At 47.0% G+C, this 14,249-nt stretch overlaps 1 protein-coding gene across 1 annotated transcript; it reads right to left on the reverse strand.

Annotated features, from left to right (window-relative positions):
• Nucleotides 1-468: 468 nt before the first annotated feature.
• Nucleotides 469-7,627, reverse strand: LOC109751994 (ABC transporter G family member 39). Its single transcript, XM_020310855.4, has 23 exons — nt 6,799-7,627; nt 6,580-6,700; nt 6,364-6,452; nt 6,203-6,287; nt 5,908-6,067; nt 5,749-5,825; nt 5,576-5,626; nt 5,409-5,499; nt 5,008-5,309; nt 4,611-4,892; nt 4,052-4,529; nt 3,868-3,971; nt 3,628-3,790; nt 3,416-3,538; nt 3,225-3,334; nt 2,799-3,131; nt 2,403-2,693; nt 2,226-2,309; nt 2,003-2,136; nt 1,696-1,923; nt 1,430-1,601; nt 1,079-1,333; nt 469-981 (listed from the first exon to the last, which is right to left on the reverse strand). The coding sequence occupies exons 1-23, from the start codon at nt 7,149-7,151 to the stop codon at nt 721-723; spliced, it is 4,347 nt and encodes a 1,448-aa protein (XP_020166444.1). The 5' UTR covers nt 7,152-7,627; the 3' UTR covers nt 469-720.
• Nucleotides 7,628-14,249: the final 6,622 nt, after the last annotated feature.

Here is a 14,249-nt window from a genome sequence, read left to right on the forward strand (position 1 = left end):
CAAAATTATCGCTTTTATAACAAAACAATTTGAGACACAATAGCTTTCCACCCTGTTAGTTGTTGAAATAAGATAGTAACTGAATTTGAGACACCTCAACAATTGAAAATGTGAATACATTCAGCCAGATAGCAGCACCCTGTTAGTCGTTGAAATGCGAGTTCCTTCTTCTTCTTTAAGGTTCATTAAGGCTCTATTTTCCAAGTGCTACAATGATATTTAAACTGCCAAAACGTCTTACATTTGTTTACAGAGGGAGTACTTGTGAACGAGCAATTCGTATGCTGAACACAAACACAGCGCATCACCATTCACAAATCTTGATTATACTACCAGTTTCCAAAGCTAGTTTTCACTGGAAATTTGTTAAGTTTCCCACAATATTCTTCGGAACTATATAAGCCAAGTCATCTTTTTGGCCATGTTAGTCGGTAATGGGCTTTTCGAAGGGAACATGTATCAACTGAACCAAAGATAGACAATCTTGCATAAAAATATTTGAACTTTTGGCAATTTTACAAAATTACAACGGGCCCTTCTCTGATAGTTACAGTATACAGTATATATACATAATTGAACTGCTGATCTAAGAAATATGTTAATTGCATGAGAAACGGATACCAAATATTTGTGCCTCTAAACTTACTTTCCTGTGTTCCCTACTGCCAAGCCAACACTCTATTAGCTATGGCGATCTGAAGCTGTTTTCAGATAGCCTCTCTATCTTCTTTGGAAGTTCAAGACTTTGATAGAGAAGGCAAAAACGAAAGCGAAGAGAACAGTGAATCCTACAACACCGACAGCCATAAAACCTACGTAATCATGCCTGAATCCAAAGAATCTGTGGATGAAAGCGTTCACTTGTTCCCCATCCTCCAGCCTAACGTCTGCGATGTCTCCATATTGTGAGGCAACAAGCCCGTAGAGTGTCCATGCCACCGGGCATGCCCATGAGTACCACCTCCACCATATTGGTATCCTCTGCAAGCCAGACAAGACACATATAGTTTAGCATCGACAGTATGGAGAAAATGTAGAGGTTGGTTCACTGCAAATAAACCAGTCATAGGACACTTACTGATCGGGGGACTAGGAAGCCGGCAAAGATATTCCATACCGCATAGAATGCAGTTGCCACTATGGCAGCAATGTCACTGTTTGGCGTCATAGCGACCGCCATCATCCCATAAAATGTGAAGTACAGGAAAGTGAAGAACATGAAGAACATGTACCAGAAGAATTTCATAAATGCCCAGTCCAAGCCAATCAAGCTGTAAACAATCAGACCATAAATAATGGTCTGCAGGAAGACGTGTGGGATCTCAATGAAAACCTGTTGAATGGTTAAATCATTATATTTTATTTAAAAAAAATGTTGAAGGAAGAAAAGTGCTATCTTTTCTTTCAAATCTTCTGGGACGAGCAATACCTGTGCAAAAGCATAGGGTAGAGCAGAGTACATCCCAGCAGCCTTTTCTCGGTAAAAAACTGTTCGCTCGACGTCGACAATAGGTTGAACGCATTGGCCATTCTGAATTCCAATGAAAATAACTGCTGCGTACATGGAACCCAAAGAATTGAACAGGTCTTGTCTCTTGCCGCTGAAAGGAAAGATGAAGTACAAATAAGTTTCTTTCTCACGCTGTGTCATTATGTATCAGTGTCTCATCTGGAGTTGTTAGCGAAGGTACTTACACTTTCTGTCCTAGGTTCAAAAAGATGGTGCCAAAGATGAGGGCGATAACCGTCGTGAAGAAGATTCTAGTTGCAGTGTATGATGGATTTCTCCAATATGACTTGTGCTGCTTCCACAGGCAAGCAACACATTGTGTGAAGAAGGACTGCGCGTACTGTTTTGAGAAGTACAGGTCCGTCGATCCAGGTGGAGGTGTGCTTAGTTCACTTATCAAAGCTTTGTTCCTCCTGATGATGCATTTGAATCAGTGAAATGATGGAGAAGTATACAAACATACAGAAACAACGCTCTGAGACTGCAACATACCGGTATAGGTCAGAATTCATGTATACTTCGGCAAAGTTGAGACCCAAGGCATCTTCCTGAGCTAGGGTGGTCACTTCTAACATCCAGGTTGCAGGGTTGTATCCATCCTTGATTTTCTTCACACCTTGTATGCCCTGCATTTGGGGCACCAAGCAAGGTTCATCATGCATGCTATAAATTGGAAATCGGTTGCTCTATCCAATAGATCAGTAAGGAGCCTCACCTCAAAGTAATCGATCAGATGGCATGAGTTGTGTCCCAAGGGGCCGACATAAATTTCTTCTCCTCCCCGTTTCATCAGGAACAACTGTAAATATTCAAGAATAACAAGTGAGTTCTCACATGAGACAATCAATACTTCTACAGATCACACAATTTCCTTGTCCTTGCTGCAATTTACCTCATCAAAAGCTTCAAATATGTCGATGCTGGGCTGGTGGATGGTACAGACAACTGTTCTTCCTGTGTCTACTGTGTTTCTGACCGCCCTCATCACGATGGCAGCTGCCCTTGCGTCCAGTCCAGAAGTTGGTTCATCCATGAATATGATGGAGGGGTTGGCAACAAGCTCAACAGCAATGGTGAGCCTTTTACGCTGTTCGGTGGATAAACCATTCACTCCTGGCAGTCCCACCAATGCTCCCCTCAATGATGTCAGCTCGACGAGTTCCATGACTTGTTCCACAAACATCTGAATTCATAAAATGGATCAGTTCAGTACTCCAGAGATCAGTTGCAGTGTGTATTTTACGATGAGCTACTTATGAACTAGCAGAACAAAGGTCATTCAACTTACCTGTCTTGCTTCTGAGTCTACATCAGGGGACAATCGGAGCCACGCCGAGTACACGAGGGATTCATAAACGGTGACATGTGGAGAATGTATATCATTCTGCTCACAGTAACCAGCAATCCGGGCAAAAGTTTCTTGGTTCTTCGGGTATCCAGAGATGTTGATGTCTCCTTCAATGTAACCGCCAGTTTTCCGTCCCGCCAACACATCCATCAGAGTGGTCTTTCCCGCCCCGCTGACGCCCATCAATGCTGTAAGAACTCCTGGCCTGAAAGCTCCGCTTACACCTTTCAGGAGCACTAGCCGGTCTTCAGTAATACCTTTGTCTTTCATTTCCTGTCAAAGATTTGTGCATCACAATTAGTATCTGTCATTAGTACCAGCTGCCGCTGCGTTGAACCCGGGATAGAACTTCTTGGTTATGCTTACCTGAGGCATGTCCACAGAATATCTGATATTGTCGAATGTGATTGACAAGGGAGTAAATGGAAGTGCCATTCCCCTCTCCCTGGTGTCAGCGCCAGTGATTTCTCCTCCTCCTGCATTTGTTACACTTGTCACAATGATGCAGCGGTGGAAATGCGTTCCTTGATGCAGTCTATGCAAGAATTTCTACTGACCATTGGAAGGTGAATTCTCGGAATCGTTTCCAAGAAGCAGCAACTCTACATTTTCTCCGGTGCGGTTCACATGCTTCTCCATCAGTTCCTCTTCAGAAACAACATTTTGGCCCTTTCCAAGTGCTGTGGATAGAAGAAGGATGTCAGCGCCAACGTAAGATGTTAACGATGCGCGAATCAATGCATTTTACGGCTGGTGAGAAGGTACTCACGGTCAAGCAAGTCGAGGAACACAATGAAGAGTACATTGAAGAGCATGATGTACCCAAGTAAGGCACCAACACCGATCCAGTACCAGTTTGGGTCGACAAAGATGCCGCGCGACTTCAAGACTTGTACGCCAAGCGTGTCATTGCTGTCTGTCGGATCAACAACCTGTGCAAAGATTGGCATTTTTATAAATTATCTGTCTGAAAGTCGACTGGTCAAGGGTCCAGGAGACGCTGCATTACCATCCTCCAACTATGCCCAAGGAACTCGTTCACCGCTATGGCGTTCTGGGCATACATCAGAGGGGAGCACCAGTAGCCCCAAATCCACCATGCCTTGATGTTATCTGCAGAAATAGAACTCGGCATGATGTTCTTGACAGTTGACTACATGAACAGATGCTGAATAGAGGGAGATTTGACATACCTCTAGCTATCAAGAAGCCACCAAGAACCAGAAGAACAAGCTGAGCAAACGACCCAAACGTGTCTGCAACAACCATATCCCTTCCTAATGCAGCAAGAACCCGGAAGAGACCCGATGCCATCTGGCTGATCAGCACAAGCAGCAGGTAATGGCGGAAGAACCTTTCGATGTTTGGATCGAAGCCGATGACATAGTAAGTCATGCAGATCCATACGGCACACTCCAGAAATGATATCGGGATCTTGAGCAGCCATGTAGGCAATCCATACGCCCATGATGGATAGAAGAGCAGGTCCCTCTGCTTGTAGAATATGGGCAGCTTTGCAATGCTCATGGCGAGCTCGGCGAATGCATTGAATAAATGCGTGACCAGGCCGAGGAACATCGCGCCCATGTAGATCACTCCATCCTCGACTGAGTTCCGGTGCATCTCCGTACGCAAGAAGACAGTCATTGCGATGGTCCCAAGGATTATGAGCTGGTACAAACACGTAACATTCATCAGACTTCACTATCCGAGTTCAAAATTGAGGAAGATTTCAACAAGCAGGATGCAAACCTGGACTATCTTAAAGATGTAAACAAACGAGTTCCTCTTCATCAGCAGCCACTCCCTAGAGACGCATGCCTTAAGAAGCTCCATCTTGCTGATACCGAACTTGGAAGTAGTGAGCGCAGCAGGGTGGTTCCTGGTTCGATCAAACGGCACCCTGAGCTCTGAGCCCATCTTGCGGCCAACATGGAATGCTTTGAATGCCTCCGTGAAGTCGTTGACCGAGATGTATCGGTATGGCTCGTCATTTCGGCACCAGTACTGGTGCTGATCCTTCCTAGATGTTACCTGTGCATTCACAATGAAAAATGTCAAGTTTGAGTTCCTAGTCCTAACATGTAGCATAGGGAGTTTCTTTCAAAAAAAAAAAAAGCAGCACAGAGAACTCCTGTGTATCACATACTTCTTGCAAGAAGTCTGCAACGCCTTTCCTCTCAGGGCATCTGAATCCGACGGCCTCAAAGAACTCAAGGACACTTTCTCGAGGACCCTGGTACACGATTTTCCCCTCGGTGAGCAGAACAATGTCATCAAAGAGCTCGTATGTTTCAGGCGCGGGCTGAAGCAACGCGATTAACGCCGTGCCACCAAGGATGTGGACAGATTGCCTGAGGGAGTTGATGATCTGGTACGTTGTGGAGCTGTCCAGACCAGTGGAGATTTCATCCATAAACAGTGCCTTTGCTGGCCCGACAAGCATCTCGCCTATTTAAATTTCAATGATTTTAGAGATCTGATTTCACTGTCATGATCAAAAGGGCATCATTATGCGCATTTATTTCCTTCACTGCATATTGCATATACCTGTGGTGACACGCTTCTTTTGTCCTCCTGAGATGCCTCTGATCATACCGTCGCCAACCATTGTATCTGCACATATTTCCAGACCCAAAATCTGCACGACGGAGGCAAGTGTGTCAGGGGCATATGCACTTGTTTGGCTTATTTTTCATGTTATGTATGGTGCTCACTTTGAGGATGTAATCTGTGATCACGCTCTCTTGACCTTCCACAGAGATGGCCTGTTTGGACAGAGGAGCAGAATAACTTAGTAATTCTAGTTTATTTCGATTCTCTTCAAAAAGGCAAATATCGTTACTTCTAAATAAGCTGGGGTTTTGATCCGTATGGAATAACAGCTCACCTTCATGTAGACATCAATGTCAGGATCTGGCTTGATGTTGGCTTCTTTCTCCCTTCTTGAGAGTTCAGTAAGCATGTCTGCAATTTGAAACCACGATAAGAATCACTGTACAATTTGTGAATAGCTAGATATCCTTTTTCCAGCTCCCATGTCACCTACCGTAACGGGTTCCGACTCCTTGACATCTCGCAGAGAAGGCCAGCGTCTCCCTCACCGTCATTTCACCGATGTGAAGGTCATGCTGCCCGATGTACGCTGATGTCCTCTGGGGGACAAATTCATGCATGTCATGCCCGTTGTAAGTCACTCTCCCTGACACCTGAACATTTCCAATTTTAAATTCATCATGTTACAGCTTACATCTCTATATCTTCCCTGATCATACTGCAAATTTCTGTATCCGAACGAAAAAACAGAGTACTCAAAATCACGAAAGGATGTGAAGATGTGGTACCTTGAGAGTTGAGTCCAGCTTCCCTGCCAGTGCCAGGAGTAGGCTAGTTTTTCCAGACCCAGGGGGGCCAAGCAACAAGGACATCCTGAAGAAACTCCACAAGATTATGGAAAGAACTGTGAGATGATGCAAAACAAACAGGTCCGTGATCTCTCGCTCACCTGCCGGGCCTTACGATTCCGCTGATGTCATGGATGATAGAGATGGGCCTCTTCCCGCTTGACACGATGCGCAGAGCACTCAGCACATTCTGAAGGATTCAAACAAACAAGGATCAGAAGCTGGAGTTGGAACCACTCAGCGTGAACTTTGTTCGGTTCTCCCATTCCATGAGTGAAGGATCATGAAGCTGCTGTGCCGAAGAATAAGATGCATACCATGATTTTGTTGGAGAAGAAGTTGATGAACGTCGGGATTCCCCGGTTGCCGACGTAGGCCTCGGCGTCGATGTTGAGGTTCTGGAACCGCACCTCAATCGTCGGGTTCTCGATCCCAACCCTGCCAAGCACATCAAACATCAGCGCCCGTCGTGCCGGGAGAGAGAAATGGATGAACAGAGCTACGGAAGCGAGGTGATGAATTGAGCCGAGACGCACCGCTCCATCCGGTCGCGGAGCTTGAGGAGGAAGCGCTCGTTGTCCTCCTCGGCGGTGCGTATGAGGCGCTCGATGAGGTTCTTCCTCTCGTTGAGGCCGAGCCCCTGGATGTCCACCTCCTGCCCGGCGCCGCCGACGCCGGCGACGGCGCCGGGGAGCAGGATGCCCTTGCGCATGCGGTCGTACGTGGGGAGCTTCTCGATGGCCGCCCAGCGCAGCGCCTCCTCGTCGTCCTCCTCCCTGGCCGACCGCCCGAAGGCGTCGCTCCTCCCCGACGCCCCACGCCAGGACGACGCCGTCCGCCGCACGCCGCTCCCGCCCCCCGCCGAGCTTCCCATCCTCACGATCTCCATCGGCCCCTCCTCCTCCTCCTTCAGCCGCTAGCCGCCGTTGTTCGTGCTGCTAGCTGCCTTTATTCTTGCTTTGCTGATGCTCTCGTGGAAGATGCGTACGAGAGGGTTGGAAATGGCTTCGTCAGTGGCTGATGACTGACTGACTGACGGACTGTCTGAGGAGAAGGTGCCGGGGCACGAGCTATATATGCCCGCGCTCCCGCGCCGTCGGCTTGCCGGCGAACACGCGGTTTAGTGGCGCGATTAGGGCGTCGTGATCGAGAGTACGACTACGTACCAGGGTGGCGGGCGTGGAATCGCATGGGTCCTTGTCGTTCGGCTCTACTGCTCTCTAGTCGGACTAGGCTCGAGCGTGCATGGTTTGACCCGCCCAGCGCCCCAGCGCATGAACGGCTTGACCCGTTCAGGTCGCCTCTGTCGGACGGACGCTGCCGTCCAGCCCGGACGCGGCGGGCGCCCGTGGCCGTCCATCGGTGGATCGGAGGGATTACGTACGGAGATCAGGGAACTGGACTTTCAAGCCGGCGGGCGGCCGGCCGTGTGGCGGTGGCTGCAGGTAAACGTCGGTTAGGGGATACTTGTTTGTGACGTTGGCTAGCCACTCTCTTGATTTCACATTACTAGAACGAAATGATTCTCAAACATGCATTGTGACGAAAATTAATTCTCTGGGATCAAAATTAATTTTCACAAAAATGACCCTCACACTATTCATGTAGACGATGATGTAGCTACTAGCTAGTTGCTTTACTAGGTTTCTGTCGTCAACTTGGCTCCTTCCCTTTTAAGAATTTGGGTGTGCCCCTTCCATTTTATAAAAAAAAACTTAGAAAGGAGACATACAACCTATTATTGACAGAATTATTGAAGACATCTCTGGTTGGTTAGACAGAATCTTTCCTATATGGGTAAACTTATCCTCCTCGGCACGTGCATTGCTAGTATTCCTACTTACCTTATGTCTATCATGAAGTTTTGTAAGTGGGCCATTGATGCCATCACTTCCCAAATGACTCATTTCTTCTTGGGCAACTTGGGCAATGATCATAAGTACCATCTTGCTACTTGGGGTTTAATCTCCAGAAAAAAAGAATTTGGGGGTACAGGTGTCCCTAATCTTAGGGATTTTAATTTGGCAATGTTGGCCTTTTGAAGTAAGAGATTGTTTGATGGTAGACCCAGTGATTGGAAAAAACTTCTGGAATGTAAGTATGTTACTGACAAACCTAACATTTTGTCGGCCAATCCTAGACAGAGGTCTCCCTTTTGAAAAAGTATCTCTTGGGCTTTTGCTTCTGCAAAAAAAAATACTTTTACAAGTGGAAGATTGGTGATGGGCAAAGTGTCTCCTTTTCGCATAACATTTGACTTGTTGATGTTTCTCTGAAAACCCAATTTTGGGATCTATTTGCAATTTGTCAACAATAAAATGCTTCTGTTGCCCAGGTGTGGGATGGTACTTCTCTTAAGTTATCCTTTAGGAGATGTGTTGATGAAGTGCTCATGGGTCAGTGGTTTGATTTGCTTAATTTGGTCAAAATTGTAACTCTTACTTCTAGTAGTGATGCTCCCCATTTGGTTGCTTGAACCTTTTTGTTCCTACTCAGTTAGATCTCAAAATTGGGTTCCTCTTCTGAACTGAGATGCTATTTGGAAGATTAAGGTTCCTCTAATGTACATGTTTTCTTGTGGCTCATTATTAATAACAAGAGTCCACTCAAGACAACTTGGCTAAACATAGACATGTTGATGATCTGACATGTGTCTTTCGTAATGAGCTAGAATCCATCCATCATCTATTTTTGTGTCTGCATTGTTGCAAAAAGTATTTGGAACGTGATTGCTGATATTCTCAATATCTCAATTCCCAGTTCTTTTGATGACCTAGTTCTTTTCTGGAAACAAAGTAAACACTATGAAGTTGTTAGCATCTTTATTGCTGTTACCTGTGGGGCTTATGGCGTTTTCACAATGATTTTGTCTTCTAGGGTTGAAGGTGGCGAAGTATGAAATGCATCCTGGCTTCGACAGGTGCACTCGTTTGACTTTGGGAGGTGCCCTATGTCGGTGCCCAAGCTACGTGGCTTCTTGAATATCTCCGGCTGCTTGATCGGGAGTTGCTTAGGATAGCTTGGCATTGATCTATCTATCTTAGTCCGAGACTTTAAATTCCTCCATGTTTGTAATAATCTGCCGCAGCTACTTTGTGTTGTGACCGAGAGCTGTAAATGTTTGTGATGTGGGATACTTGGCCTTGGATTTTTTAATAAAAAGTTGGGAACACCTTTGATTAAAAATAATGCACTGTGGCGGGACATTGAGGGGTAACCGAATATTTTATTGTTCTTTCAACAAATTTGAAAAAATATACATACTTGTATAGAATGCAACATATATTTTTTTTTTTGGAAAAGGAGGATGACCCCGGCCTCTGCATCTGGGAGATGCATGCGGCCATTTTATTAATTATTCTTAAGGACCTTACAAAGTAGAACAACAATATGCCTGAATCCACCATCTTAGCAACATCTGCCGCTACTCCTATCCAAATGATGAAAGGGTGCAAGCTGGGCCACATACCCAGACCTCTCACCTAAGCTATCTAAAGCCGGAGGCCCCGACCAAGCCATCTGCCGGGTCCGGGGCTCAAACCGGTCCGACGCACTCACATGTGTCGTCGCCGCCATCTTTCACTGGTCCATCTTCAAAGCAGATTGAGGTGACAACATTGGCAGGTCCTCCGCGATCGACGCCACCACGACGCCAAACGACGACCTCCACCTACGTGAGCCTTGGCAGGTCCTCCGCCATTGACGCCACCACGACGCCAGCCGACGACCTCCACCTATGCGAGTCTATCTTCAAGCAACGGACGTAAATCCATGTTAGGATAAGGCCGCACCACCGCCGTCGCCCACCACCCACAAGCGCCACCCAATCCCAAGGTTCCCAAAGCGGAGGCTTCAAGAAGGGAACGGCGCCGTGAGCGCCGCCGCCGCCCAACAAAGTTAGGGCTTTCGCCCGGGAGACCTAGGGGAAGGTGAAGTGAGGAGATCAGTCCATACCGACGCCTCCAAGGAGGGGAACGGCGCCCTCAGGCGTCGCCGTCGGCGCGGCCGGTCATGGCCGGCCAGGGATTTCGCCCGAACTAGATCCCCGCCACCAGCAGCGCCTCCTATACAGAACCAGCGACCAAGAGGAAGCGCGGCCCGACCAGGCTGCCCCGCACGCCGAACAGGGGAGGAGGCGAGGCGCTGCTTGAGAAGGTCGCAAATGCACGTGTTGCAAATGCATTTGGAATTGCATTCTACTCCATTGGTCAGCGGCTCGTCGTTGCCGCGACGGACCGGCTCGCTCACACCACGTCCTGTCCCGTCATGCATCCTGGTTCCGTCGCTAGGAAGTAAGTAGTGCGCGCGTACGTACGAGGAGTCTAGCAGGCCACGTCTCCACTGCCGTCCCCCTCGGTGCACCGCGCCGCGTCAACAGTTCACGAGCGGCCGGTCAACAAGGGCCTGCGCTTCTCGACGCCACGAACAGGACAATCAGGGCGGCTGACGGATCGGCACCATTTGTTGTACGTATGCATGGTACGCCAAGGTAGATCAAGTCACGGCGCCTCCGGTCTAGTCAAGGATGGATAGCCCGCCGGCTCTCGGATAATTGGATTGTAGTGCTGTGCTGCTGCAGCTGGTGTGATTCTTCGAACGAGAATGGTACACAGAGATATACGGGTACTGGTTGCAGTGGACCTCGACGGTCATTTTGCTTGACGAGGGACCTTCTCTCTCCCGCCTGCCAGACTTGTACTGCTCGTACTACTATCATCCTCGTTTACTTACTTCCGCCGAGAAATGATTTATTTTTTTGGCGGGGAGAGAAATGATATTGCATGGGAAATGATATAAATATATACTGGAGTACCATGAATTGATCCACCGATCAGTGTTGTGTTTGAGATCCGTGCTCACGTTTTCTAGGTTTGGCATATTGTAAACCATAGAAGACAGAACATAAGAGGGCCGATGTTTTCTAACCTTTCGTCGTGTACCAGTAAGTTCAGTCTCAAACAAATGCATTTGTTTTTGTTGGTACACTTTAAAATAATAAAACTTTGTGTATCCGGAAACAAGATTAATTTTATCAAAAGTTAAAAATATAGCACAGAAACTCAAATTAAAGGCGAATTGTAGATACATGCATGGTAAAAGAATCATTATTCCTTTTGCTATGTCTTTCACTCCATCGCTAATGAGAACATCTCTCCCACAACTACACCCAAAGGTCATGCTACCACACCTGCTCAAGTACAAGAAAGACACACAACGTTCGGACCCAAATACACCACTCGATTGGATCCCTCAAACTCATCTCAAACGTCTGTGTTGTCCGATACCCTTCATATACGATTGGGACGGTCCGGACGCAATGACCATGTACGATCTGACGCACTCTAGCCACCTTGACACCAAAAAAATCCCACCCAGACCAAACCCTAACCACTTTCGCTTTCACTTTCCTCAACCTCCTCGTCCACTCCCCTTCCAATGTCCTCTCCCCGTCCGCTCCTCCCCCCCCATCGCCTGAGCATGGCCGGATCCGGTAGCAGGTCCTCGTCTGAAATTGACCCGGTTGACTGAGACACCTTCACGACAGAGTCGAAGGGGGAGCTCGCAGTCAGGGTTGCCATCGACCGGCCGTGAGTGGGTAGGGGTGGCTTCTCCTCCTCGTCTTCCTCGTCCTCTACACATTCCTTGGTTGCCCGGTTGATCTCCTCCTCCTCTGCACACCGGTGCTGGTTATTCCCAATCCACCTGCCCCGGTGGCCCAGCAGGGCTCTTGGAGCTCCAGGTCATCACATTCGGCCCCGCTTTTCCCATCGACGATGGGAAATGGTTCCAACACGGCCTAGCCCATGGTCGCGGCTCCCCGCGTCAGAGGCGCGGGCAGCCCATCGCGCGAGGCAAAGGGCGCAACCCGGATGCCGGTTCGGCTGTGGATCATGTAGCGTGTCGGTTGCCCTGCCCTCCAACTCGGACGAGGAGCTCCTTTGTGGAGTCATCTGCCGATTATTGACCACAGCCGAGATGGATGCCCGTCGTCGCCTCCGCAAAAATGCCAAGGCATTGCGGCTTGGACTCGAGGAGTCCGAGCGGTTCACAAAGGAGCAGGCTGAAGGAAATATGCCTTAGAGGCAATAATAAAGTTATTATTTATATTTCCTTATATCATGATAAATGTTTATTATTCATGCTAGAATTGTATTAACCGGAAACTTGATACATGTGTGAATACATAGACAAAACAAAGTGTCCCTAGTATGCCTCTACTAGACTAGCTCGTTAATCAAAGATGGTTAAGTTTCCTGACCATAGACATGTGTTGTCATTTGATAAACGGGATCACATCATTAGGAGAATGATGTGATGGACGAGACCCATCCGTTAGCTTAGCATAATGATCGTTAAGTTTTATTGTTGTTGCTTTCTTCATAACTTATACATATTCCTTTGACTATGAGATTATGCAACTCCCGAATACCGGAGGAACACCTTGTGTGCTATCAAACATCACAACGTAACTGGGTGATTATAAACATGCTCTACAGGTGTCTGATGACCCACAAGTATAGGGGATCAATTGTAGCTCTTTTCGATAAGTAAGAGTGTCGAACCCAACGAGGAGCAGAAGAAAATGACAAGTAGTTTTCATTAAGGTAATGTCTGCAAGTGCTGAAATTGTAAGTAGCGAGTAGTTTGATAGCAAGATAATTTGTAACGAGCAAGTAACGATAATAGTAAAAAGTACGCAGTAAGGTAGCCCAATCCTTTTGAGGAAAAGGACAGGCTAAAACGGTCTCTTATGATAAGCAAAGCGTTCGCACACGGGAATTTCATCTAGTCACTTCACCATGTTGGTTTGATTTGTGTTCGGTACTTTGATAATTTGATATGTGGGTGGACTGGTGCTTAGGTGTTGTTCTTACTTGAACAAACCCCTACTTATGATTAACCCTCCCGCAAGCATCCGCAACTATGAGAAAAGTATTAAGAATAAATTCTAACCATAGCATTAAACTTTTGGATCCAATCGGTCCCTTACGGAATAACGCATAAACTGGGGTTTAAGCTTCTGTCACTCTCACAACCCATCATCTAATTGCTACTCCACAATGCATTCCCTTAGGCCCAAATATGGTGAAGTGTCATGTAGTCTACGTTCACATGACACCACCAAAGGAATCACAACATACATACAATCAAAATATCGAACACATATCAAATTCACATGATTACTTGCAACATGATTTCTCCCGTGACCTCAAGAACAAAAGTAACTACTCACAAATGATAAACATGTTCATGATCAGAGGGGTATTAAATAGCTAATGGATCTGAACATATAATTTTCCACGAAATAAACCATATAGTAATCAACTAGAATATGTAATCAACACTACTAGTCACCCACAAGCACCAATCTATAGTTCTGGTAACAAGATTGAATACAAGAGATGAACTAGGGTTTGAGATGAGATGGTGTTGTTGAAGATGTTGATGGAGATTGCCCTCCCCAAGATGGGAGAGTTGTTGGTGATGATGATGACGATGATTTCCCCCTCCGGGAGGGAAGTTCCCCTCGCGGAATCGCTCCGCCGGAGGGCAAAAGTGCTCCTGCCCAAGTTCCGCTTCGAGACGGCGGCGCTCCGTCCCGAAAACCTTCTCCTTATTTTTTCTAGGTCAAAATGACCTATATACCAGAAGATGGGCACCGGAGGTGGGCCGAGGAGGCCACAACCCACCAGGGTGCGCTAGGGGGCCCTTGCGCGCGCAGGTGGGTTGTGCCCACCTGGTGGCCCCCCTCTGGTAGTTATTTGCTCCAGTAATTCTTATATATTCCATAAAAAATCCCCGTCAAGTTTCAGCTTGTTTGGAGTTGTGCAGAATAGGTGGCCCGACGTAGCTTTTCCAGGTCCAGATTTCCAGCTGCCGGAATTCTCCCTCTTTATGTATACCTTGTAAATTATGAGAGAAAAGGCATTAGAATTACTCCAAAAAACATTATTATGGATAAAAACATTATAAATAACAAGAAGAA

The sequence above is a fragment of the Aegilops tauschii genome, chromosome 6 (genome assembly GCF_002575655.3).
Source record: "Aegilops tauschii subsp. strangulata cultivar AL8/78 chromosome 6, Aet v6.0, whole genome shotgun sequence".
Classification (NCBI taxonomy): domain Eukaryota; kingdom Viridiplantae; phylum Streptophyta; class Magnoliopsida; order Poales; family Poaceae; genus Aegilops; species Aegilops tauschii.